The sequence below is a fragment of the Chelon labrosus genome (genome assembly GCF_963514085.1).
Source record: "Chelon labrosus genome assembly, chromosome: 4".
Lineage (NCBI taxonomy): Eukaryota > Metazoa > Chordata > Actinopteri > Mugiliformes > Mugilidae > Chelon > Chelon labrosus.
In genome coordinates, this window is record NC_140340.1 from 32,406,281 (window position 1) to 32,431,264 (window position 24,984).

The following is a 24,984-nucleotide window of genomic DNA, read 5'->3' on the forward strand; positions in this document are numbered from 1 at the left end:
TCAATCGACCAGTTACTGACGTAACGTTTGAGAAACGAAACTTAAGTCTGGTGGGCCGTCCCTCAGTAACGAGACTTGGTGTAAAATCCCTGTTGCTGCTGTTTGAGGCTCCAGCTGTGCTGCGGTCCATGGAGAGGTTCCACCTGCCGCCAGTCTGACGCCTCGGACCGGTGAGTCTACACGATGCTGTTCATCCAGAATGAACTGTTGTTGCTGACCAGTCTCAGCTTCCGAGTGTCAGCGGTTCAGATAACACGGAGGATCTCCGTTAGTCAGCGATAGGCTAATAGTACCAACTTCCTGCCTCAGTATTGTTAATACTTCTAGTTTTATCACAACTAGTAGCAGTTTCATAGTAGTTCGCAGTAATTTGCAGAACTCATTTGTCTCTAGATGACCTGTGGTTTGCTCCTGATAGGGGCGGTTTAAACTGTCAAACTAGTGATGTGCCGTTCGCGAACGAGTCGCCTCTTAGAGTCGAGTCGCAGCGAACGAGAAGAGCCGATTGCCGCCGGAGAGATCCGAGTAGGGGCGGGGCTTTATTTTGATGGGCGCCCCATGCGGCCAATCACATGCGAAGACAGACTAGGACCATACCATTGTGTTAAAAAAGGAAGGGGGACATATAAGAATAAGAATAAGAATAAGAATAAGAAAACCTTTATTTGTCCCACAATGGGGAAATTGCAGTTTGCGACAGCATTCAGAAATGGCAGAGATATAATAGTTAACAGATATTCATTCATTCATTCAATCTTTATTTATTCTCGGAGGTTCATTGAGGGTAGTACTCATTTTCAGTGAAGCCGAGATTACACAGTAACAATGGGATAACAATAGATATAGTATAATAATTGTGGAAAATAAAACAAATAATAAGATAACCTACATAACAGTATAAATGAGGAAGGAAGGGAAAAATAAAGATACAGAAAATATTAATAGTAAAATAATAAAATAATAATAATAATAATGATAATAATAATAATAATAATAATAAAATAACATTTACATAAAACAGGTACAATTTTGACATAGGAAGGTTTGTGATTACAGATCTGAATTGATTATAGGAAAGTAGAGAGTTTTTATGTTACATTGGAGATTATTCCAGGAAGTAGGGGCACCATAACAAAAGGCCGACTTTCCCAACTCAGTGTGGATACGAGGAACCTTGAGCATCAAACAGTCATTTGATCTGGTCTGATAGGGACCAGAATTCCAAACAAGCATGTTTGAAATATAACCTGGTAATTTTCCAATAATACCTTTGTAAATAAACAGGTACCAATGATTAAGTCTCCTCTCAGACAAAGATGACCAACCCACTTTACCATAGAGGACACAATGATGAGTGCTATAGCCATCACCAGTAATGAACCTCAGAGCAGAGTGGTAGACTGAGTCCAGGGCTTTAAGTGAGCAAGCAGTAGCATTTCTATAAATCACATCACCATAGTCTAGAACTGACATAAAAACTGCTTCAGACTGGTGACTGGTGTTATTACACCATACGTTGAATACTATTGCACATATTAGGAGTGTTCATTGTGGAGCCTAACAGCAGCAGGAAGGAAAGACCTTCTGTATCTTTCCTTCACACATCGAGGGTGAAGCAGTCTGACACTGAAGCTGCTCCTCAGTCCTGTCAGGTCACCATGCAGGGGGTGGGACTCATTGTCCAGCATGGAGGACAGTTTAGCCAGGACTCTCCTGTCACCCACCTCCCTCACTGAGTCCAAGGGGCAGCCCAGGACAGAGCTGGACTTCCTGATGATCTTATCCAGCTTCTTCCTCTCCCTCTCTGTGATGCCACTGCTCCAGCAGACCACTCCGTACAAGATGGCTGATGCCACTACAGAGTCATAGAAGGTCTTCAGGAGTGCCCCTTTCACTCCAAAAGACCTCAGTCTCCTCAGAAGGTAGAGCCTGCTCTGTCCCTTCCTGTAGAGTGTGTCCGTGTGGTGAGTCCAGTCCAATTTAGTGTTGAGGTGAACACCCAGGGACTTATAAGAGTCCACTTGCTCAATGTCCATTCCCTGGATGTTCACTGGTGAGGGGAGGGCAGAACGGCGTCTACGAAAATCCACCACCATCTCCTTGGTTTTCCCTGCGTTGATAAGGAGGTGGTTTCGTTGACACCAGTCCACAAAGTTCCCCGTCAGTCCTCTGTACTCTGCGTCGTCATCATCTCTGATGAGGCCTACAATCCCAAAGTCATCAGAGAACTTCAGCAGTACACAGCTGTCGGTGTTGTGTCTGAAGTCTGCTGTGTAGAGGGTGAAAAGAAAGGGGGCCAGGACAGTCCCCTGGGGGGCACCCGTGCTGCTGGTGAGCAGTGATGGGAATAACGGCGTTACTGACGGCGTTATTTTTTTCAGTAACGAGTAATCTAATTAATTACTATTTCCTCCGTTACAACGCCGTTACCAGCAGTTAAATGTGGTGCGTTACTTGCGCTGTCAGCCAGCCACAAGAGCTGTGTAGGTGTTTTTTGTTTTGTTTTTCCTCTGGGTGGGGTGGGGGCGGTAGCCCGCATAAGTGATGATGATTGGCTAAGGTAGGGTAAGATGGTAAGTCAATCAGCGGAAGGGCAGTGTTCAGTTGGGCGGGTGTTGTTTACACACAAATGTGCACATAGCATTATCACACAAGTGATCAGAGATGGACTGCAGCAATGGAGAGATTGGAGCATTCAGAGGTAAAGTTGCCGTTGTCAACGGCCATTTTTAACCTCACTGAGGTAGAAGGCAAGAACGTACACCTGTCTACATTATGCTCAGAAAAAAATCTAATTCTTAGACGTATTTAAACTTTTTTTTTTTAAAGTAACGCAATAGTTACTTTCCCTGGTAACTAGTTACTTTTATAGTGGAGTAATTCAGTTACTTACTTTTTGGGAGAAGTAACTAATAACTATAATTAATTACCTTTTAAAGTAACGTGCCCAACACTGCTGGTGAGCAGCTCAGACACACAGTTCCTGTTTCTCTCGAACTGTGGTCGGTCTGGAACAGGCCAGGTCGGGAAAAAAGTGAAGAAATGAGGGAAAACTGGATATACAAGCTGAGGCATCTGTCATTTCAGGATATTTCTGTACTGTAAGATTTTTATCTAAAGTGTCATAATGTTAAGACTTTGGCCTTTATTTATTTGATTTCTTTGCTGTGGTTCAGTTCAGTACTGCAGGGGGGTCGCAAAAGTTTTTGTTGATTAGACATTTTTTCCCCACATATTTAAATGTCTTTAAATACATGCCTGGTGACTCAATAGCGTTCACGTCTACAGAATCTATTAGAATGGTATTTAGATGCCGTTTACATAGATGGATAATTTAATTATCCTGATGGAAATTCAACGTCTAGTAGCTTCATCACATAGAAACAATACTGTCTGTATCTTGTGTTCTCCATGTGTTACTGTGTATATGAGAAATATTGTTTATTTCTTGCCTATAGCTTCATAATGTGGCTACAAAAGATACACTACTGGGCAATGGTATTGTAAAAGTATGTAATGCCTTACATCTAAACATGTTATATTTCTTGTCTTGTCTGACCATTTTTTTTTTGGTTTTACTTAATGAAATAACAAGCTTCCTGTCTCTTTAAAACACATAAATGTTTACGATCCCATTTCCAACATTTTGCTTGTTGTCTTTTGGATGTTTGAGCATCATAGTTCCAAATTATGTTATTGTTTTAGCCTAGACTAGATGGATAGTTTTCCAAATCTGCTGAAACCTTTTTCATAGTTGTTGTAAAAATCTGAGTGTGTCTTTAATTGCCTCTACCTTCACCTCCCTAACTAACTGCCAAACTAATCTGTATACTGGCTTACAGGCATGAATACATTGAGCACGGTCTTTACCATGCTGTCCCTTCTATTTTTTTTTTTCTCTTTCAGACCCATTCAAGCAACTTTGACAAAATCCTCACACCTTCAGTTTGCCACAGATGTTCCAGATAGCTTCCTTTTCTTTGAAGGGCCATTAAACCGTTTGCGTTCAGTTGCTGAATTTAGAGTTATGAATGTATCACAATGTCAGCAAGCGGATCCAGACTCTCTTCTCTTTTATCAACGCATGACCTCAGACTTGCTTGCGCTCAGTGTTGTGTACAGGAGAAAGAAATTACGTATACGCTAAAATCAGTCAAGCACCAGTGTACGTACAATGTCCTTCTCTGCAGGGCCAAAGGTGCCAGCAAATGGAGGCCTGTTTCTAGACGGCCAGAGTTTCCAAACCCATCTCAGTATATGGCTTGTTGGCACTTTGTGGAAGGCACTGGTTGCACACGGCACAAGAACCGTTGCACCTTTGCTAGAAGTGATGAAGAAGCTGCCGTGTGGACATTTGAAAAGAATCAGAGATTGGACCGCACACGCCTCTGTAATCTAATAAATCACTCGAATTCAGAAAGAGCTTCTGGTCAGCTAAAAAATGTTGACTCGCTGAGTGACCTTATAGCAGCTCTAGATTTGAAGGCTGTGTGTGACATTTGCTGTGCCAAAGAGACGGAAACATACACAGTGCTGTTAGTCGCGCACAGGTGTGGTAGAAATCTGCTTTTGGCCAAAAGCAAAGATTCTGACGAATGGAGGCCTGTCTCTGAGCGGCCCACAGACAAACACATTCATCCAAATGTCATCTATAGAGTGTGCGACTACTTTGTTGAGGGCTCTGGATGTACACAGCACAAACAGGGATGCACTTATGCCCGGAGCTATGAAGAGGCCACTGTATGGAATTATATGAAAAAGGAAAAAATAGATAAAGACCAGTTAATCAGACTTGTGACTGAGGCCGAGTCAGTTTCGGAAACACCAGAACGTGCAGCTGAAATGATACTTCAGCAGTTTTGTGGTGAATTCATAGAGCTCTGTAAAGACTGTTTTCACGAACGCCCGCAAAAACTAACAACCAAAAGGTGGAATAAGACATGTGCAGCAGACGCAGCCCACACCTGGGACCCAGTCTTAGTTTATCACCTGTCAGAGAACAACAGAAAGCACATCTACAGTGAGGTGCGGCCTATTCCTCCAAAATGTCAGTTTAAGTATTGTAGTCATGTTAGACAAGGGAAGCCCTGCTGGCATGAGGCTGGCCACTGTCACTCTGCTCAGAGTGAGGTCGAGATGGCCGTATGGAAAGCGGAGCACAGTGGACTCACAATTCGGCCTCATCTGCTGCAGCTGAGCTTGAAGGATCAAAAACAGTCCAGACAGGTCACTTTGTTCTGCAGAATCTGTCTCCTGGCCCTGTCCTCCCCAGAGAGCTTCTATGAGCACTGTTCCTCTCTTGAACACGCCCAGTTAGTCTCTGAGGACACTATCACTAAATGGAGAGGACGGCATCCCCCACATAATCGCAGAGCCGACTTTTGGCTGTGTGAGAGGTAAACTCTTTTTTTTTTTTTTTTTAACATCTTTACATTCATACTGTAGACATGCAGGTTATTAAAGCTTTTTTTGTGTGTGTTATCATAAAGATCCATACTTAAAGATTTCTGGCTCGGATAAGGCTAGTAAAAATATTTGATGTTATTATTATTGTCAGCACATCTCATGTGCAAGCAACACAACCAGTGGTGGAAAATTAATATTTGGTAGATTTATGACCCTTAATAAAAGACCAATACAACAATCAGCTGCAAGCTCTGGGCTCAAACATCTAATCGTTAAGACATCTGAAATGTGTCTTGACTAGATTGACTTCTGGGGGGACACATGGAAAAAATAAAACAAAAAAGAATATTTCTATACATTTTTTAAAATGAAATGGGGATTTCTCAAGAGCACTTCTGTGGCACACTGAACTGCATGTTCGTTCACGGTAAGAAGGCGCATGTCGTCTAATGCAACAGTGTGGCTCACTGATGATTTTTGTTTTGATCAGCTTTAGGACATTTGGCGCAAAGAATGAGCTTTAGCATGCCTTGATGAGCAACACTCACTCTTGCTAATGTACCCTGATGTGGGTATTATATATCAAATAATAATTCAGATTTTTTTTTTTTATTGACTAGACAAGTGTCAGTTTGATTGATATTTTGTTATACTGTACTGTAATTTTATGTTTTTATTTAATCCTAGACCACAAACTTGTGAGTATGGCAGCAAGTGCCCAAAAGCTCATTCTGAGGAAGAGCTGCAGGAGTGGCTGATGCGTACTGCAGAAGAGAAGGACATCAGACATAGCATCGAAGCCCAAGGTCTCATGTGCTATAATGAAAGGATCCTGGAGGAATACAAAAACAGCAGTAATGAAATGTACATTGTGAGTACAGGGCTCCGGTCGTTAGTGCTCTTTAGTCTTTTTCTAATTCTGTTACAGTTTATTTAACAAGATGTATCGTGTCTTCAAAGTATTTGAATTCAGGCTTGTCATAGCAAAGTTTGACCTGAAATATTAGTTCATCATTCACAATATGTTGATGGTGTTTTTGCGCTTTGGCCTTATTTGATGAACTGCAGTAAGATGTGTTACTTGCTGTATTACACTTGGTTGATTAAGTTCCATAATTTTTTGCGTTTAATCTTTGCCACCCTAAATCACTTATTTCACAATTTCTGAACAGATATCTGAACACGTAGATGATGTCAGCATCTCTTGTGATGAAGATTTAACTTTGGAGTGTGAAGAAATTAACACAACGCTTAAATGGAACTTCCAAGTTGAGACAGAGGTAAGATTTTGAATCTGATCACTACAACAGAGCTTGGAAGTAGGTTAATTTTTTCTGTTTCAAGTGACACAAGGTCCAGCCGCCCCGTATCTGACTTCAGAGTGCTCCATATAGGCACAGTTGTGTGGACCGTGTGTCAGATACACATTTTACATTTCTTTATGTTGTATGAGGCCAGATTATACTACAAGGCTTGTCAGAACACAGAACTACGATTATTCGTAATACATGTCACCCAGTTTATTTTATTTATTTAAATCAAACATAATTCTGAGTCACATTTGTAACTACATTAATCAGTAATGAAATCCAGCCTATGTGGCTTGCTTATCTTTGCTTATCTAGCCAAAAACAATATTGTCAGAGTTTACAGGATAAGGGGCTGAGGCAGGAGTTGGCAAAAATGCCCTAAAGGGGAACTACTGTCCTGACCTTATTTTTGGTATAAAATATGATCGTTTACTCACCAATATAACTTTGGTGTCATTTGTAGTCAATCGGGAGATAATTAGATCAGCGTATATCCATATAGTGGGAGTGAATGGGGCACCAAAACACAGCCTCTAAATAACACATTTTTCTGCCGCGAAACTATGATACACTAGTGCTATTCTCCGTTGAGTCCAGAGTTACCTGTTATCACCATCCGGGCTCTGTAGGTCAATCTACAGCTCATAGACATATATACATAGACGCCTCATTGAGCGCTGGACCGTACCTCAACGTCGCCGCCATATTGGAGGAGGCAGCTCTGTCCAGCAAACCACTACGAGTCAATGGAATGAACTTTATTAAGTGTCCTCTACAAAGTGGTGTAAGTTAATGCCTCTCATATACACATTCACACACGAATGTATATATTGAGGAAACCGATATGAACAAAAAACAACATCTGTAACATTCTGAGTAGTTAATTACAGTTACAGATGTTGTTTTTGGTTTCTATCGGTTGACGTATCGCAACAACGGGCCAACCTGCACGATGAGGTGTCTATGTATGTATGTCTATGCCCAGGATGATGTCTTCTGAGCGTTGCGCGCACCTGCGATGGTCGGCTTGTTTACCTGTTATTCGTCCACAACCTCAGAATCGGAAAAATATTCAGCCATGTTGTAAAAAAATAGCAGTAGCAAATTACAGGTAAACAAGACGACCGTCGCGGGTGCGCGCGGCTCTCAGTGGTTAGTCGGTCAATCTACAGACCCCGGATGATGATAACGGGTAACTCCGGACTCAGCGGGGAATAGCACTAGCGTATCATAACAAAATATTGGTGAAATGAACGAGTTTCGCAGCAGATAATGCGTTATTTAGAGGCTGCGTTCCGGTGCCCCAGTCACTCCCACTATATGGATATATGCTGATCTAAATCTCGTCTGAACAACTCCAAATGACACCAAAGTTATATGGGTGAGTAAACGATCGTATTTTATGCCAGAAATAAGGTCCAGGTTGTAGAAAACGGTAGTTCCCCTTTAAACAAAATGAAACTAAAGTGGCTGCATAAGGCAGGAGATCCAAAAACAAAAATCAAAACAACACGAAGACTTGAACAGTCCATGAAAATCTATAAACTGGTTAGTCGAGAAAATGACAAAGAAACAGTATGACACGACAGAGGACAAAGGAAAAAACAGTACTATATATATACAAGGGCAGAGGAGACACAGGTGAAAACAAACAGGGCGGGGCAGACAGTTACACAGGTGGAAAATCACAGGACAGGAAGAAGGCAACACAGGAAACAAGGAAAAACTTAACAAAATAAAACAGGAAACTCAAAAACATGAACACAGAATCCTTGACAGAATCATAACATGACAAATATATAGTCTGTCAAGGAGTAGCAGTCAGCTCTGGCATTAAGACATGCCCATTACAACAAGATTACACATTTTAAAAAACAGTTTGCAATGAAGGAATTGTAAGAATGCAGAATGAAGAGAGCAATACTCTTTTGTATTATGTTATCTAGGCCTTTGTATGGAAAAGTAAAAATAAACTGCATCACATAATGTAAGAAAAACATGACCTTGTGTCTCCCTCTGATAGACACAAAGAAGTATCAGGAAAGAGTGAGGGCACCTTCATACCAGTGATGTCAACCAGTTTTAAGACAAAGACCCATTGTGTGGATGACAAGAAAGTGGTGTCATGACCAAAAGCCCCGCCTGCAGAATAGTTACAGAAGTTCTGTCTCCTGCTTGTAAATGTTAAGGATCATGTAGCATGATTTCACTACAGTGTGTGCTGAGTTCACAGCTCTCATTTTGAAGTGTATGGAAAGCCTGTTAATTTGTACAACAGTGTAAAGAATAAATGAGCTTGCTTTCATGCCTCAGAAAGGTTAGGAGTTTTGTTAAAGTATGCTTAGGTGACACTTTCTTGTATATACAGAGACAGCTTGTGCACGTGGCACTGCTGAAGCAGGAACCAGGAGCTTCATTCACCCTCGGGGAGGCCACTTCAGGGTCCTGCATCTACTCATCAGGTGAACAGTTTCACAGTGGAGACACAACATACACCATCACGGTGTCTTTCTCGTCCATCAACCCAGGCCTGTATGAACAGTGGTTAGTGCTAGATTTTGACATGAGACCGGTGCTCTTGAAGAAACTCAAAGTAAGAGTGGGCCAGCTGGCACTTGATGGTGTCGAACAATCGACTGAGACTGACCGAGCCGCCCTTAAAAGTTCGGAGCGTTGGCATCGAGGGAACAGGATTATCATCCCGTGTTCATCCAGGACGGAAGAACAGGAGGAGTTGTTAAAAAAGTACCAGCCTCTGCAGGTTAGCTTTCTGTATAAATCCTCCCGCAACAGCCAAACACCTCTGAATCATGACAACTACAAAGAAAGAATGCACCAATTCCTGTACAACGAAGAAATGGCAGAGAACCAGGTTGTTTCAAGGTAATATGCTCATTTATATGTTTTTGTGTGTGGAAGTTTCACATAACTAAAAAACACTGATTGCACTTTTTTCTCATTTACTTTAGACTAAATGTATGTGGAGAAATCACAACACTGGATACATTGGTCAGTAGACAGTCTGGCTTATGGGTGGCTCAAAGAGGAGAGCTGTTCTGTGCTGCCTCGATTCCTTGTAACCTCACACTAGACACCCCTGAGGGACTAGTACTAAAACGAAGCATTCAGTCTGCCTTGATAGCCCCTTTAGCTTCAGATGGTCCAAAATCCAAGGTTTACGAGGCCACCATTATTTCCCGTAAACCAAGCGAGAATAAAATGTATTTACAGCTGTCTATACGATGCTGCTCTGATCTTGCACTCAAAAACAATGAATCATATCAGATGGAGGTGCAGTTCCAGCTAGACCGCCTCAACTTCTGTACCATGCACAGGGCTGTTGATCTTCTTCCGGATACAAGCAGAGTGCTGCCGGACCTCAAAAACTGTGGCGTTCCCATCAATAACATCCCCTGTCCGGATCTGAATGCAAAGCAGCAGTCAGCAGTTGACTTTATCACAGGGAATTCCAATGTCCAAAAGTCTGTGGCACCACTCCTCATTTATGGACCGTTTGGAACTGGGAAAACGTTCACCCTTGCTACAGCAGCCAGTCAGCTTTGTAAGCACCCTCAGAACAAAGTGCTAATTTGCACCCATACCAACAGGTAATACATACTATTTAATGAATTGTTTTATTTGTTTCTTTTCAAGTCTATTCTTGGTTAAGCTCTTTGTTTAAAGCAGTATTGTTTAAAGACATGTGGCTCAAATGATGAAGTTGTTTGCGGACCCTGCATTGCTAGAGTGTGGGTGTGTGTGATTGAGGCCACATTCAGACCTAAACTTAGACAGACTTTAATCATCCACATTGGTCACAGTAGCTTAGTTGCACATAAAAAAAAAAAACTAAAAAAACTTGAGAACCACAAGTAAAAAGAAAGACAAAATAAGACTAAAATAAAAATTAAAGGAAAAATGTAGTAAATTAAAATAAAATAGTATAAAACAGTATAGACAAAAGATTTACAAAGTTACAAAATTAGCATATGAACAAATGTACAAGAAATGGAGACATAAGTAAATGTATGTTATTTATTTATTATTGACATGCATCCTAAGTATTCAGCTTTAAGTAAATGTGTTTACATCTCCACATGCGACTCAAGCCAGCATTTGAGATCTGATAACAGTTTTGCCCTTTGTATGCAAATAAACACCAACATCATTGGGGCACAGCAGAATTAAGTAATAGTTGCTGTCTATAATGGATCTTTACCACCGTACTAGAACTATCATTACCGTCTATTGTGTGTGCATCCTGACGTTGACTTGTTTATTTTAGAGGCCCGCACAAAGCCAAGTTTACACTTGGAACTTTACTTTTCGGGTGATCATTTATAGTAATGGTATTAGGTAATTAGGTAAAAATCTGCTTCTGCAAGAGCTGTTGAGTCTGAGTGGTATGTCATTGTAGCCAGACTGCATTAATGTTCACACTACTGAAGAATGTGGTCCCAGACCAGCTCCAAATGATCTGGACCGAGTGGCTGGATGTCATTTTAGATGTGTTCACGTCTGTGTTTTAAGCTGGTCAGTTGTGATTGGTTCACTTAGGACGCATGTTAATACCAAGTCTGAACGCGGCCTGAGAAACATTTGTAAAGCTCTTTGTGAATCTTAAGGTAAAGAAGCACTATGTCAGGTGCAAACCATTTACCATTTGTGTTTCCTTTCAGTTCTGCAGATCTGTATGTCAGTGATCACTTCCATCCATCCATCACCAAGAAAAATGATGCTTTGAGACCAATTAGAATAAAAGCAAACAAACAAGGCAATGCTTTGTTTGCCACAGATGAGATCACTTTGAGATACTGCTTTCTTTCAGAAGACAGACGGCATTTCCTCCCACCAACAAAAGCTGTCCTCGATCTCCATAACATAGTCATAACCACCACAACAATGGCAAGACATTTTCATGACCTTAAGCTCAAAGAGGGATACTTCACACACATTCTAATTGATGAAGCCTCACAGATGCTGGAATGTGAAGCCTTGATGGCCCTTGGCCTTGCTGGACCAAACACCAGGGTGGTTTTAGCTGGAGATCACATGCAAATGGGACCTAAGCTTTTCTCAGTGGACGAACACCACCGTTCAAATCACACTCTCCTTACTCGCTTGTTCCACTACTATCAAGGCCAAAAGTGTGATGCTGCCCAGAACAGCAGAATAATATTCAGTGACAACTACCGCTCTACCAAAGAAATTGTAGAGTTTGTGTCCACCCATTTCTATGTTGGCAAAAATGATGTCATCAAAGCTGCCGGAAATATTCCAGCCCCACCAACTGGCCATGCCCTAAAGTTTCACCATGTTAGGGGAGCATGCCTCTTGGACACTCCGACTATGTCTTGGTATAACAGACAAGAGGCTGCCAAAGTGGTTGAAGCAGTGAAAGACATTCTTGAACACTGGCCAGATACCTGGGGCCCCAGGCACCAAAGATCAATCTGTGTTCTATCAGAGGGATTTCAGGTAAAAGAATTTTTTTTTTTTTTTTTGACTCTACCATAAACATCTATGACAACAATGATACACTAAAGACTTAAGTATAAATGTAGTAGTTTATATGTTTTGTAATAGTTGCAATTATTTAATATACTTATATTGTTTCTTATGATTTATAGGTTCGTCAAATTAGGTCAGCACTTTCAAAAAGAAGCTTTGGTGACGTCCATGTTGAGACTCTTGCAAATGTGCAAGGTAATTTTAACCTAGCTTTAGGAACTCCTGCATGATTGTCCGTTATTTTATTCATAAAGGTTTGTTGAAGTGGCAGTCTCAGAGATTTTCATTCAAAAAAGAAAAAAAAAGAAAAACAAGTCAAAGGCCCACTGATGAAAGTTGGATGAGATTGTGTAGTCTCCATAATCACATATCAAGATCCTTCCTCCCACCATCCAAACACAGGTTAGGTTAACTCAGTGGTTCACAAACTTTTTCTGCTGGGACCCCCTTTGGTACCAAAGAAAATCTTCATGCCCCCCCCCCCCCCCCCCAAAAAAAAAAAATAATGAAAAAAAAACGTTTTCCATGTAGTGTTTTTCACACACAAACCTGTGTAAACCAGTGTAACAGGTTTGCGTTTGCATGGGAGCCCATCAAACACCTGTGCATCTCATCACTCCCATCCCATCCCGAGCCCACAAAAATACTCTCGTCATATCCCGATCACGTGACTGCCTCCCAAAAAAATCCTGTCCCGCAAAATCCCGAGAGACAGACTCCTAAATCCCGTCCCGCTCCCTATGTTGTTGTCTAAAGTTGGGCGCACTCACCGCATTGCACCGTAATTTTTTAATTTAATCTCCAGCTCCGTCCTCCGTCCCGGTCCCGCCCGCTCCCGTTGATTATTTGCTCTATCCTGTCCCTATCACGTTACCAACAGTGAAAATGACTCCCGTACCGAGGGACTCCCGCGGGAATACCGTGACTCGCGGGAGTCCCGAAAAATTGTCATCCTCTAATTCGATCCGCGCCCTGCGCCCCCCCCTGTAATGGCTCTGCGACTCCCCTAGGGGGCGCGCCCCCCACTTTGTGAACCACTGGGTTAACTGGTGACTCTAAATTGGCCGTAGGTGTGAGTGTGAATGATTGTCTGTCTCTCTGTGTTGGCCCTGTGATAGACTGAAGACCTGTCCAGGGTGGACCCTTGCCTCCAGCAGACCCCCGCCACCCTTAACAGGAATAAGCGGATATAAAAAATTAATGAAAGAATGAATGCTGAATCCTTATCAGATGCTAATCATGTATGAGTTCCCTGGTAAGGCCAACAGATCATTCAAAGTATTTAACTGGCAACGCACAAGTTGACTTTCATCATGAAGTACCAGTAACTACAGGTGTCGCCAAATCAACTAAGACAAAAATGTTTGAGATTGCCACTTTTAACCCAGCCTTTACTATTTTTGACCATGCAAACAAAGCAATGATATTACATTTCATATATATTAATATCCTTTTTCATAGTGAAACCTGTCTTTATGTGTCAACAGGCAAACAGTTCAGGGCAGTCATACTGACAACTGTGCAAACACGTGAGATCCTAACTGACACTCCTGGTACGGAGTTGTTCAATGACGCCCGTGTGTTAAACACTGCAATGACTAGAGCTCAGTCTCAGGTGGTTATAGTTGGAGATGCTGCTGCCCTCTGTTGTTTTGGGAAATGCTCAGAAATCTGGAAGAGTTTCATTAACCACTGCATCAGCACCAACAGTGTCACACCGCAACATTTCACCAAAGATTTCTTTGAAAAAGACATTACAGAAACGGCAAGGTTCCAAAAATGTCAACATGTGGATGAGAGCAACTTTCCCAGTGATGCAATTCTTCGAGAGCTGAAAGATGAATATGAACAGCTGAAAACAGAATATAGTTCTGATGAAGACAGTTTGAAATCTGAAAACTTGGATCAGCACAAGTCAAGAACGTCATACAGTATCACTGAAGCGGACACAGGCCTTTTGGAGCTATGTGAAAAGCAACCAGAAATGTTCAAGCGAGGAACGTTGTTCAGGGAGACATACAAGAAAGGTTATGTTCATAACCCCTGCAAACGTATAAACATCAATGGAAGGGCAAACCTTGGCCAGACCTTCACTGGAGATGAGGTTGTCGTAGAAACAGTTCGTAGTAGGGTGGTCGGCATCATCAAGAAATCAGCGTCAGCACGCGTACTTCCATGCCTGCTCGAGGATGTGGATTACAGCAAACAAAGACAAAATTCTGAAGACAAATTTGTCAAAAGGATGATGATACCCCTTACAAAGTCTGAGCCAAAAATATGCATACTCATCATCAAGAAAAGACGTAATTTCATTCCAATATGGCAGCAAATGAATGGAGATTGGGTCCCTGCAAAATCTGTACATCTTAACGACCTAAAACAGAACGATGTATTTATGGTACAAGTGATTGGTTGGAAAGAGTATTGTTTTTATCCATTGGGGTATGTCATCAATATTCATCCATTTGAAACATCTTTGGCCGGTGGGCTAAGGATCTTGAATGAAGAATTCAAACTGACACACGATACAGGCATATCAGATATGGTTCCTACCAGGCTCGATGAAGACAGAACACACAGAGAGGACATTCGTGAGCTCATCACTTTTACTGTGGATCCAGTAGGAGCAAAAGACTTGGATGACGCCATTAGTGTCAGGGACATTGACAGTGTCCAATATGAGTTGGGAATCCATATTGCAGATGTGGCAAGTTTTGTGAGTCCAGGTGATCAGCTGGATATGGATGCAAAACAACGTGGTGCTACACACTACTGCAGTGGGGACAATCACCATCACATGTTCCCTCAAGCCTTGAGCACTGGACGCTTTAGTCTTCTGTCAGGTGAAGATCGCAGGGTGGTTTCACTGATGTTCAAAATAGAAAAGGAATCAAACAACATAATCGGAGAGCCCACATTTCAGCTTTCTCTGATCAAGTCTAACAGGCAGTTTTCATACAAAGAGGCAGAAGACGTCATCTCCAAAAATTATAACGGGAGCCTCAAGTTTGATGCAGAAGAGGACTGTGTCACAGTGGCTTATCGGTTTGCAAAAGTCCAAAGGAAGATTAGACTTGTGGATTGGGCTTATTTTCAAGTTGACGATGACAGAATCCCTGGGAAGCGCAAAGCCCATCTGATGATTGAGGAGCTGAGTGTGTTATTTAACAAACATGCATCTGAGACCTTGATTTGTTGTGACAAAACACGGCTGTACACACCACTTCGCTGTCAGGCAAAACCAAATCCAGAAAAAGTAGAGGAATTCAAGGAAGAGTGTGAAACGTTGATACCACTGTCGTTTCATGTCCGGCACAGAGTTCCACATGATGAACACACAACAAGCGGTGAAAACTTCCGCATACTCACTGAAGTGTGGAAAGACATCCAGTCAGCTGCCAAAACAAATGATACAGACAAAATGGTGGACCTAGTTGCTGCAGATGACATCCACCCTCTACTCCAGCGAGTCATTGATCAGTTCAGAAAATGCTCCAGTAAAGCTTATGTCATCCGTTCAAACTCTTCTCCCGAAGCAGACGTTGGTCACTATTCTCTGAACTTAACGTATTACACACAAGCCACCTCACCGATACGGCGGTACATGGATATCGTCTTGCAGAGACTCTTGCACTCATTCATATGCAACAGGAAAGTTGAGTACACTCGAACAGAGATAACAAGTTTGTGCACTCAATTTGAGCAGAATCTCAAGCGCGCCAAGGAGTATGAACAGAAGGCTGAGCAGATCTCTTATGCTGTGAGCATGAAAAAACAAAGTGCTACAAAACTCGCTTTTGTTGTTTCTGCGGATCCCGAAGGAGACAGTTTTGCAGTGTCGCTTCCTTTTAACAAGAACATATTTGCTGTGAGTTTATCTATTATGTACAGAGATCTACAATTAGAGGACCAACCGCTTTATGATGAAACAAATCACTGCATCACTCTTAAATGGAAAAGACGGATCTACGCAGCTGACTCCATGCAAATGCACCAAGAGTTGAGAATGCCTTGCTATGATGCCTGCACTGAGCTTCCATTGACAAGATGGAAAGCTATTACTGAAGCCATTGAGAATGGACATTTGGATCATGCTCAGGTTCTGATATTGAATGCTAATACAGAGCAGACTGAAAGACAAATCATTCTGCCACAATTTTCTGAGGTACCAGAGGTACAAAGTGAGCACTGGGTTGACATCCACTTCCAGTTACAGCCAGGTGACACCCTTCAGATCCAGATGACATCAGAGACAAAAAGAGGTTATCACATACCTACAGTTCAGTTGGTGTGCATTAAACCAAATTTTGAGATTTGTGTGGACCATGTCCACAGCCCTATCACATGCTTCTCCAGACCTGCAGATGATCCAACAAGGATTCATTATAGGGACCCCGATGAGTATGTACGTATCTGGAAACCATTGTGTGAGATGGAATCTGCTTCCACTGCAGTAGATGAAAGTGACAGCATCATCATTGAGAACCTGGAGGTAAAGTTTAAAAGAAAATACCCAGACAAACTAACCGGAACCTTCTTCTTACGTCTGGAATGGATCAATGACTGGGCCATTGAATGCGACCTTGCAAAGTGCTTACTGTGCATTCGGAAAAGAGGTCTGAAGTTGACTTCACCCCAAGAACATTGTGCAATGGTGGACCCAAGCGAGTTCATATGGGTTGCCCACGGTGTCACAAGTAACGTTGAATCACGGGAAAATGAAGGAAGGAAAGTGGAATTCAATGTCAATCACCTGCCAATGGAGAACATTCCTGAAGATATTTTACAAAAAGGCGCTTGTTTCACAGTCGAAATAATCCCAAAGCTCCTGCCTGACATGTGAGTTAAACTGTAGTTTACTTTAATCTTACCTCTGTATCATTGTCGGACTTCATCTCAGTCCTTTTTAATATGAAATTTTGATACACAGATTAAACGAACATACAGATGTATTTATATGTGTTTTGGTAGCCGGAAAGAAAAAGCTGTGGTCAACATTCCGTCTGCATGTCAGCTTGTCAAGAGTATAGCCCTTGGGCAACACATTCCAAAGGAGGGTAAGTCAGCAATAAAGTTTCATTGTGCTTTTCAACTTATGCTGATATAAAAATTGCCCCCTCTCCAGCGTAAGTGGTATGACTTATAAATGCTATGTGATAGCTTACTTGCACACTCTAACCCTAACCCTATTACTTAGTATAATAACCTGGTCATTCAGTATATTCAGGTAGTCAGCTGACCTCATTCTTTGGACACATAATGTTGCTGAACCTAGACCTGAGCAACTGCAGCAACCCCAGATCATAGCACTGCCCCCACAGGCTTGTACAGTAGACACTAGGCATGATGGGTGCATCACTTCATCTGCCTCTCTTCTTACCCTGATGAGATGGTTCTCCACTATCCTTCCAGTTTTTAATAATGTTTTGGACAGTTCTTAACCCAGTTTTAGTAGTTTCTACAATCTTCTTAGATGTTTTCTCTGCTTGATGCATGCCAATGATTTGACCCTTCTCAAACAGACTAACATCTTTTCCACGACCACAGGATGTGTCTTTAGACATGGTTGTTGAAGAAATGAGAAGCTACTCATTGCATCAGTTGGGGTTCAATAACTTGTTGTCAGCTGGAAGATAATCACTTATGTCGTAATTATCCAATAGGAGGCTCGTACCTCTTTGGTTAGTTAAATCCAGGTGGCGACTTTTTTTTTGGCCAGGCAGTGTATTACACATAAAATTACAAACATAGAGCACATACAGTAAATGATTTAAAGGTGTTCTCATCTTATCTTTTCAGTAAAGTCTGTGGAACATGCTTTGACGAGAAAGCTAATTAACGGACTCCCAATGCCTAACACGAGTCAGCAGCGTGCTGTGGTTACAGCTCTCAATAATACCTTCACACTCATACAAGGACCACCTGGTAAAAATGATTGCATTTTATCTTTATGCTTCCTGTTTTCTGCAAAGGTTTAAAGAACTTCCTGTATTTGTTTCTTAGGAACTGGAAAGACAGTCGTAGGTGTGCACATAGTGCGTCATTTCTTGGAGCTGAACTCCAAGAATGAAATGAAATTTGATGACCCTAAGGATAAAAATAAGAAACAAGTCATTCTCTACTGTGGCCCATCCAACAAGTCTGTTGATGTAGTAGCAGGCAAGTTACTTTGTGTCTTAAATCATAGCTGCATTTCTTGATGATACTATAACCCATGTTATATTAAATGTACCACTTACTGTTGTAACACAGAGTATCTGATGAAGCTTAAGGACGTCTTGAGGCCCCTAAGGGTGTACAGTCAACAGGTGGAGATGCTGGATTATCCTTATCCAGACTGCAACCTTCAATTTTCCCAGAGAACACTCCGCCAAGATCGTTCCAAACCAGAGCTCAGGTGTTGGAATTATACCAGATGATCAAAAAATCTCTTTGTTAAATAATCAATACTGACATATTTTACATGTGTTTAGGAGCATTACTCTACATCACCGAATGCGAGAGGAGCAAACCATTTATTCAGATACAATAAAAGATTTTGACCAACGCATTCAACTTGCCCTTGAGGAAAAGGGAGAACAGCTGTCTGCTGAAGAGGTGAAAAAGTAAGTTCAGGTGTGATATTAGTCTATTTGAAAATTGAAAACTGAAAATGAATAGAAATCAGCTATTAGTCAGTAAAAAGTGACTGATTTTACCGGTTTTAATATAGTCTTTTGTTCAGAACTATTTATTAATCCATTTGACCCACAAACTGCAAAAAGAGTTTAGTTTGAAGAACTGTATTAACCCCCATAACTGTGTGGTTTGTTTTTCCTCCTAGATACAAAAAGCTTCTCATAGCTGCTCGGAAACATGAGTTTGAGCGACATGACATCATACTGTGCACATGTACGCAGTCTTCCACTCCAAGCTTGGTCAAGACTGTCATTGCACGCCAGATCCTCATTGATGAATGTGCAATGGCCACAGAACCTCAGGCCATGATTCCATTAGTCTGCAACAAACCAGAAAAGGTGTGGTTTCAATTTAGCATTCCATCCATTTTCATACAACCTTTCCAGTTTGTACACAGGTTTCTCTTTGGTTGGTAAACTGCCACCTACTCACTTCTGTCTTGTCTTTTTTATACTGGCTATTGGCTTAGGCTTTCAGAATCGATTTCTAACTCCTTTTAAGGTAGCAATGCAAATTTTTGCATTATACGTATAATTAGAACGTGTTATTAAAGGACAATGGGATGGTGCGGTCAGACTAGATTCAAAATGCAGGACACAAGACTGTTTTAAAGGATGTACTTACCGCCGGTACATACTAATCAACACCAGGAGTAGTTTCAGGAATACAGGTAATTCACTGCCAAAAATGCTGGAGTATAAATACATGAGGAGCTGATACATAGTAAAGTGAAACTAATAATGGTAGCAAGTAATCACAAAAACTGGGAAAAAGCTCAAAAGGAAAAATAACAGCCATAGGCAAACGAGGAAAGTCTCTAATACTTGGCTATGGCAAAATAATACAACACTGATCTGTTGGTCAATTTCAAGTTATATATATATATATATATATATATATATATATATATATATATATATATTAATGACATCGACCAATGTGTGAACTGAATTATGATGTCATCAACAGCATTGCAGTTACATTGCTCTCAGCAGATAGTCACGCTTTCACTTGTTTTTCACTCTTATAATTTTACTTTCAGATTGTTTTGATTGGTGACCATAAACAGCTACGACCCATTGTAAAGAATGAGCGTGTGAAGAAGCTTGGGATGGCCAAGTCTCTGTTTGAACGCTATTATACACGCCATAAGAAGACAGTGATGCTGGACACCCAGTACAGAATGGTGAGAACATTAAATATAAATGATATAGTATATATAGATGTGCAGTGGGATCAAAAGTCCAAAACCACATGGAAAGTGTTGTCATATTTTCATGTAAATCTGATCAGAAGGTTTGAGGATTTCTGACATGTAAAGCAGAAATCCAAAAGTACAATTTTATTGAGTTATATCCTTCATTTGAAGCAGTGTTCAGATTCAAATAGATGTGATCTACTCAACAAAGATTTGTTCAAGTCAATAAATTCGTAGCCATCGTTCATCTTTTATCAACATGTGCCTTAAGTTTCCAGTAGTATTATGATAGTGTAAAATAGATGACTTTTCTCAGCAAAGAGGATTTTTCTTAGTGTGAAATCATGGCTAGACTGGAGGCAAAGGTGACCCTCCGTTAGAAGATCAATAAATGAGGTTTTGTTTGCTGAGAGACAGATAGCAACTTCACCAAACATCGCACCAGCACTAAATCGTCTCCAACCAGACGCTCCTTTCTTCAGAGACATGGAACCCCCTTCTGTTTAGCATGTTTGTTTCAGAAGGATTCATACAGAAGTAGGATAATGAAGACTTGAACAAATTTTTATTACATTAAAAAGAATGGAAAATATAAGAACCTTTACCAGTGGCCAGGCAACTGTTGGGTCCTACTGTAAATACATGCACTTACTGTATCAATATTGCCTGATATTTTTTTTAAATTGTAACCAAGAGTCCTTCATTATGTACTTTAATAGCACATCGACATATGTGAGTTTCCATCAAATGAATTTTATGATGGAAAGCTGAGAACTGGGGAGGAGCAGCCGAGCAGTGTCCTGCGTGTTGACAACAAGACGATGCCATTTGTATTTGGTGATGTCAAAGGAAAGACCCTCAGTCTGGTTGTCAGCACAGCCAAGGGCAACGAGAACTCAAAAGCAAACAAGGAAGAGAGAGACAAAGTGGTACAGTACTGGGTGCCCTTGGGTATCCTTGTTGATTTTAAACAATAACATTTAAATATGAAGCTAATGTTGCTCTAGAGTCTCTAACTCGAAAGTATCCTGTGACATTATTTTTCATTGCCTCTCATCTGTGTTTTTGGTTTGCTTTTCTTGCAGGTTACCATAGCTGAAAAACTCGTAAAGACTGGCAAAATACCACAGCAAGGTATTGTGATTCTGTCACCTTATAATGCCCAAGTCTCAGAGATCAGAGATGAGTTGAAGAAGAAGAAGTTGGATCAAATCACAGTCAGCACTATCACAAAAAGCCAAGGTGCCAGTATACCTTTCTATTAGATAACAACAAATCCTTCACTAAAGTTAAAGAAGCAACGCTACACTGGAGAGAGAGTCCATCGTAAAACTATTGTTTCTGGGGCGGTCCAGTGGTGTGGTCATTAGCACTGATGCCTCACATCTAGAAAGTTTTGGGTTCGAATCCATCTGCTGAGTGGGACCTATCTCTGTGGACTCTGCATGTTCTCCCTGTGTCTGCGTGGGTTCTCTCCGGGTTCTCCAGCTTCCTCCCACCATGCTCTTTAGGTTAATTGGTGATTGGTTGTCTGTCTCTCTGTGTTAGCTTTGCAATAGACTGGCGACCCGTCTAGGGCGTACCCTGCCTCTCGCCCATTGCCGACCCTCCAGAGGACAAGCAGTTACAGAAAATGACTGAATGAACTACTGTTTCTGAAGAATGGTTCCCCTCAGAGTTTTAAAAAGCTAACATGAGATCAATATTTCAATGGTGTAGTCTGCCATTTGATATTTTAAAGACTAAATCATCATCGGTAAAGTAGTAACTACATTTGAATGAAGTGCAGAAAAATAACGTTTCATTTCCAAATGTAATTGTGTAAGTTATAAAATGAGAATACTTGAGTAACTGGTAAAATGGTTGTTTAGTGATGATTTATTACATGACACACATGACACCAACCTTTTGTCTTCTAGGAAGTGAATGGCGTTATGTCATCATATCTACAGTGGTCTCTCTACCAAGTGAAGAGATTGAGACTGAACCGGACAGAGCCTGGCTGTCCAAACATCTGGGCTTTGTGGGGGATCCAAACCAGATAAATGTAGCCATCACAAGGGCTAAGGAGGGACTGTGCATTATTGGTGCGTTGCTACCTAGACTAAAGGGTTATATCTCCTATATCCAAAAGGGTTCAAAAAAGGCAACTGGACTTGTAGAGTTTTTTGAGAAGACGTTTCACCACTCATCATCCGAGTAGCTTCTTCAGTTCTAGGGGTCTGGTGGGAAGTCTGGGGTTTAAATAGGAACTCCTCCTGAAACTTGCTTGTTGTGTTAACAACCAGAAACCGGTTCAGCTAATTTCCATTAACGGTTGGGTACTGACCCGTCGTTGAGGGGGGACTGTTTTTGTCCCCGTCCTCTTCCCTATGAATGGTTCTCTAACAGCTCTTGTCCGTCAGAGGCTCCAGTTTCAAAGTGTGAATGACATTGAAACTTATTGGGGACAGAAGTTAAAACTGGTTTCTGGTTGTTAACACAACAAGCAAGTTTTTCAGGAGGAGTTCCTGTTTAAACCTCAAACTTCCCACCAGTCCCCTAGAACTGAAGAAGCTACTCGGATGAGTGGTGAAACATCTTCTCAAAAAACTCTACAAGTCCAGTTGCCTTTTTTGAACCTTTTTTGGATATAGCATGACCTGGATGACTGAGAACCTTAACAGACGTTATATCTCCTACTGTATAGTTGCTTTAGAAAGTATTTGGATCCCATTACTTTTTGGACCTTTATATTAATACTGGATGCAATTTTTGCTTGTTTATTGTATTGTAGATTCCATGTTAATATTAGGTCTCTGAAATGTAGATTAGATTTTGTCTGGACAGTTTTTTGTATTTGGCTTCATTATTTTATCCCTGAGTTCTAACCAATTTCCCTGTCATTGCTGCTGAGTAGCCAGTAGCAAGATGCTTACCACACTGCCTCGCTGTAGAAATGTTTTTAAGAAGCATGTAGTGCATTGCTTTCTGTCCAAAGAGTTAAAGTTTTGTCTTTGACCTAATTATTTTAGTTACATTTAAATGTCTATTGGCAGAACAGGATTATAAGTATATTTGAACTCAAGACTCTTCTTCATCTGTCCGGCCACATAAAGGCTGCCCTTAACTTGGGAGACTTTTTGTACACTATGTTTGTCCCACTAAATTATGTCCAATCAGTTTAATTTGCCATACGTGGGTGGTGGAATAATTTCATTTCATTTCATTTTAAGATACATCTCAGAGTTAATTCAAGTAAAAAAATAAATAATAAAAAAAAAAAGATACAGGTGATCACAGTTTGGATAGCCACATAAAAGAAGATTTTAGATGTTAAATAACTGATCACATTACTATGTGTACATGCATAACACATGTTTCTGTTTTCTCAAAGGGAACCAAGAATTGCTCAGGCGCAGTACAACTTGGACACATCTCCTCAAACACTACAGTCTTCACAATGCAGTAGTGGATGCAGACAAGATCTCAGTGTGTGGTGGCAGCTAATCTGTCTTTTTCAAGAGCCTTAATTTTGTGCAGACTCAGGTTTGAACCAGCAGATCACAGTACATACAGCACAACTACATGAAATATGTGTCATGTGGTTTTTTTTTTTCTTTGTAACGACAACCTTTTTTCTTAATTTTACAGTTTTACAGCAGATTTGGGGTGGGAGCTTTATTTTACACTCTTGTTTTATTGTGGTTTTGTCTGACTCTTTTACATGAAAGCATCTGAAAAGAGAAACTCGTACATTCCTATATTGCCTATATTTAGAGACCTTTCAGGTTCAGACTGATTAACCAGAATTTTTCTATCTTTCAAATTTTATATTTTGTATTGTATCACACAGATGATGGAAGACAAAGATCAGCTTTTGCTTTTTGGATATTTAGATTCTATTTTTTTGGAATAGTTCAAATGTTTTTAAAATCTCCTCCAGTGAGATATTTCTTAGTGTTTACTGATGAATGAATATGTTTTGTCGCACCCAGAGCACAGTCTCTGTTTTTTAATGAATGACATCTCATGATACTGTTTGTTTTAAGCAATATACAGTACTGTGCATTCAAGGATTGGCCGTCTGTAATAATAATATGTAATGTGACTGCATATTTATTAAATGGTATTCAGACTAAACTGGGTGGAATTTTCTCTGCACAAAGGAAGCCATCTGTTTCTGTGAACAGGGGAGGTGGAGTAAGACATCACCTGCGGGCCAAATCTGGCCCATATTGTAATTATATTTGGCCCGCGAGATAATTTCAAACGTCTATTAGAGCTGGCCCGCCAGTATATATCACAGGCACCGCTAATACTGCAAATCCCAGAATGCTTTGCTAGTTTGTTGGAGCATCAATCAAGACCCGCAAGCGCCTTCTGTTGACATTTATTAGCAACTTCATGCTACCAGTCACGTCAAGTAAATTTAATCCATACCTCCCCCAAAAATGGCCAAACGAAAGATAGAAAACAGGAGCTTTCAGGTGGAGGCAGATTATCTGTCCATGAATGTAAAGGACTGTGCCAAACCAACGTGGCTGTAACAAAACTTGCCGCTACTACAAGGAGAGGACTAGTTGTTGAATTGTTGTATTTCAGTAGATATCGAGTCTGGCCCGCAACTTTGTCCCAGTTTTTAAATTTGGCCCACTGTGTATTTGAGTTCCCCTGACTTATCAGAAACTTACAACATAGGTCCCAAAAAAGTTTTACTCCCTTTCACACCTTCTGGAGAGTTTCCAGAAGGTGTTTCCATTCAGCCAATACTGGGTCAACCCTGCTTGTTCCTGTGAAGGGTCGTGGGATTGTGGGATCTGCTGGAGCGTATCTGTCATCGGGCGAAAGGCCCTGGACAGGTCTCCAGTCTATCAAAGGGCTAACACAGAGAGACACTCA

The 24,984-nt window shown here is 41.0% G+C and overlaps 1 protein-coding gene across 5 annotated transcripts; it reads left to right on the forward strand.

The window, feature by feature from the left end:
- Window positions 1-40: 40 nt before the first annotated feature.
- LOC311487311 (3'-5' exoribonuclease HELZ2-like) lies at window positions 41-24,362 on the forward strand. Of its 5 annotated transcripts, none has more exons than XM_084543533.1 (20): window positions 41-170; window positions 3,907-5,396; window positions 6,094-6,277; window positions 6,579-6,686; window positions 9,085-9,599; window positions 9,686-10,324; window positions 11,396-12,194; window positions 12,347-12,422; window positions 13,715-17,066; window positions 17,175-17,284; window positions 18,027-18,152; window positions 18,231-18,386; window positions 18,480-18,624; window positions 18,701-18,832; window positions 19,051-19,243; window positions 19,948-20,091; window positions 20,823-21,032; window positions 21,189-21,345; window positions 22,023-22,190; window positions 23,480-24,362. In XM_084543533.1, exons 2-20 carry the CDS (start codon window positions 4,042-4,044, stop codon window positions 23,590-23,592), a joined length of 8,682 nt encoding a protein of 2,893 aa, XP_084399659.1. In that variant the 5' UTR covers window positions 41-170; window positions 3,907-4,041; the 3' UTR covers window positions 23,593-24,362. The 5 variants fall into 5 exon arrangements, with proteins under 5 accessions (XP_084399659.1, XP_084399662.1, XP_084399661.1 ...); XM_084543536.1 differs by having other exon boundaries at window positions 10,052-10,324; XM_084543535.1 differs by having other exon boundaries at window positions 17,199-17,284; window positions 23,480-24,361.
- Window positions 24,363-24,984: the final 622 nt, after the last annotated feature.

Coding starts and splice junctions, on each gene's coding strand:
- LOC311487311 (XM_084543533.1), top strand. CDS start 4,042: ATGTCAGCAAGCGGATCCAGACTCTCTTCTCTTTTATCAACGCATGAC. Junction 12,195..12,346: donor TTCTATCAGAGGGATTTCAG/GTAAAAGAATTT, acceptor TATGATTTATAG/GTTCGTCAAATTAGGTCAGC. Junction 20,092..20,822: donor TGGACACCCAGTACAGAATG/GTGAGAACATTA, acceptor GTACTTTAATAG/CACATCGACATATGTGAGTT.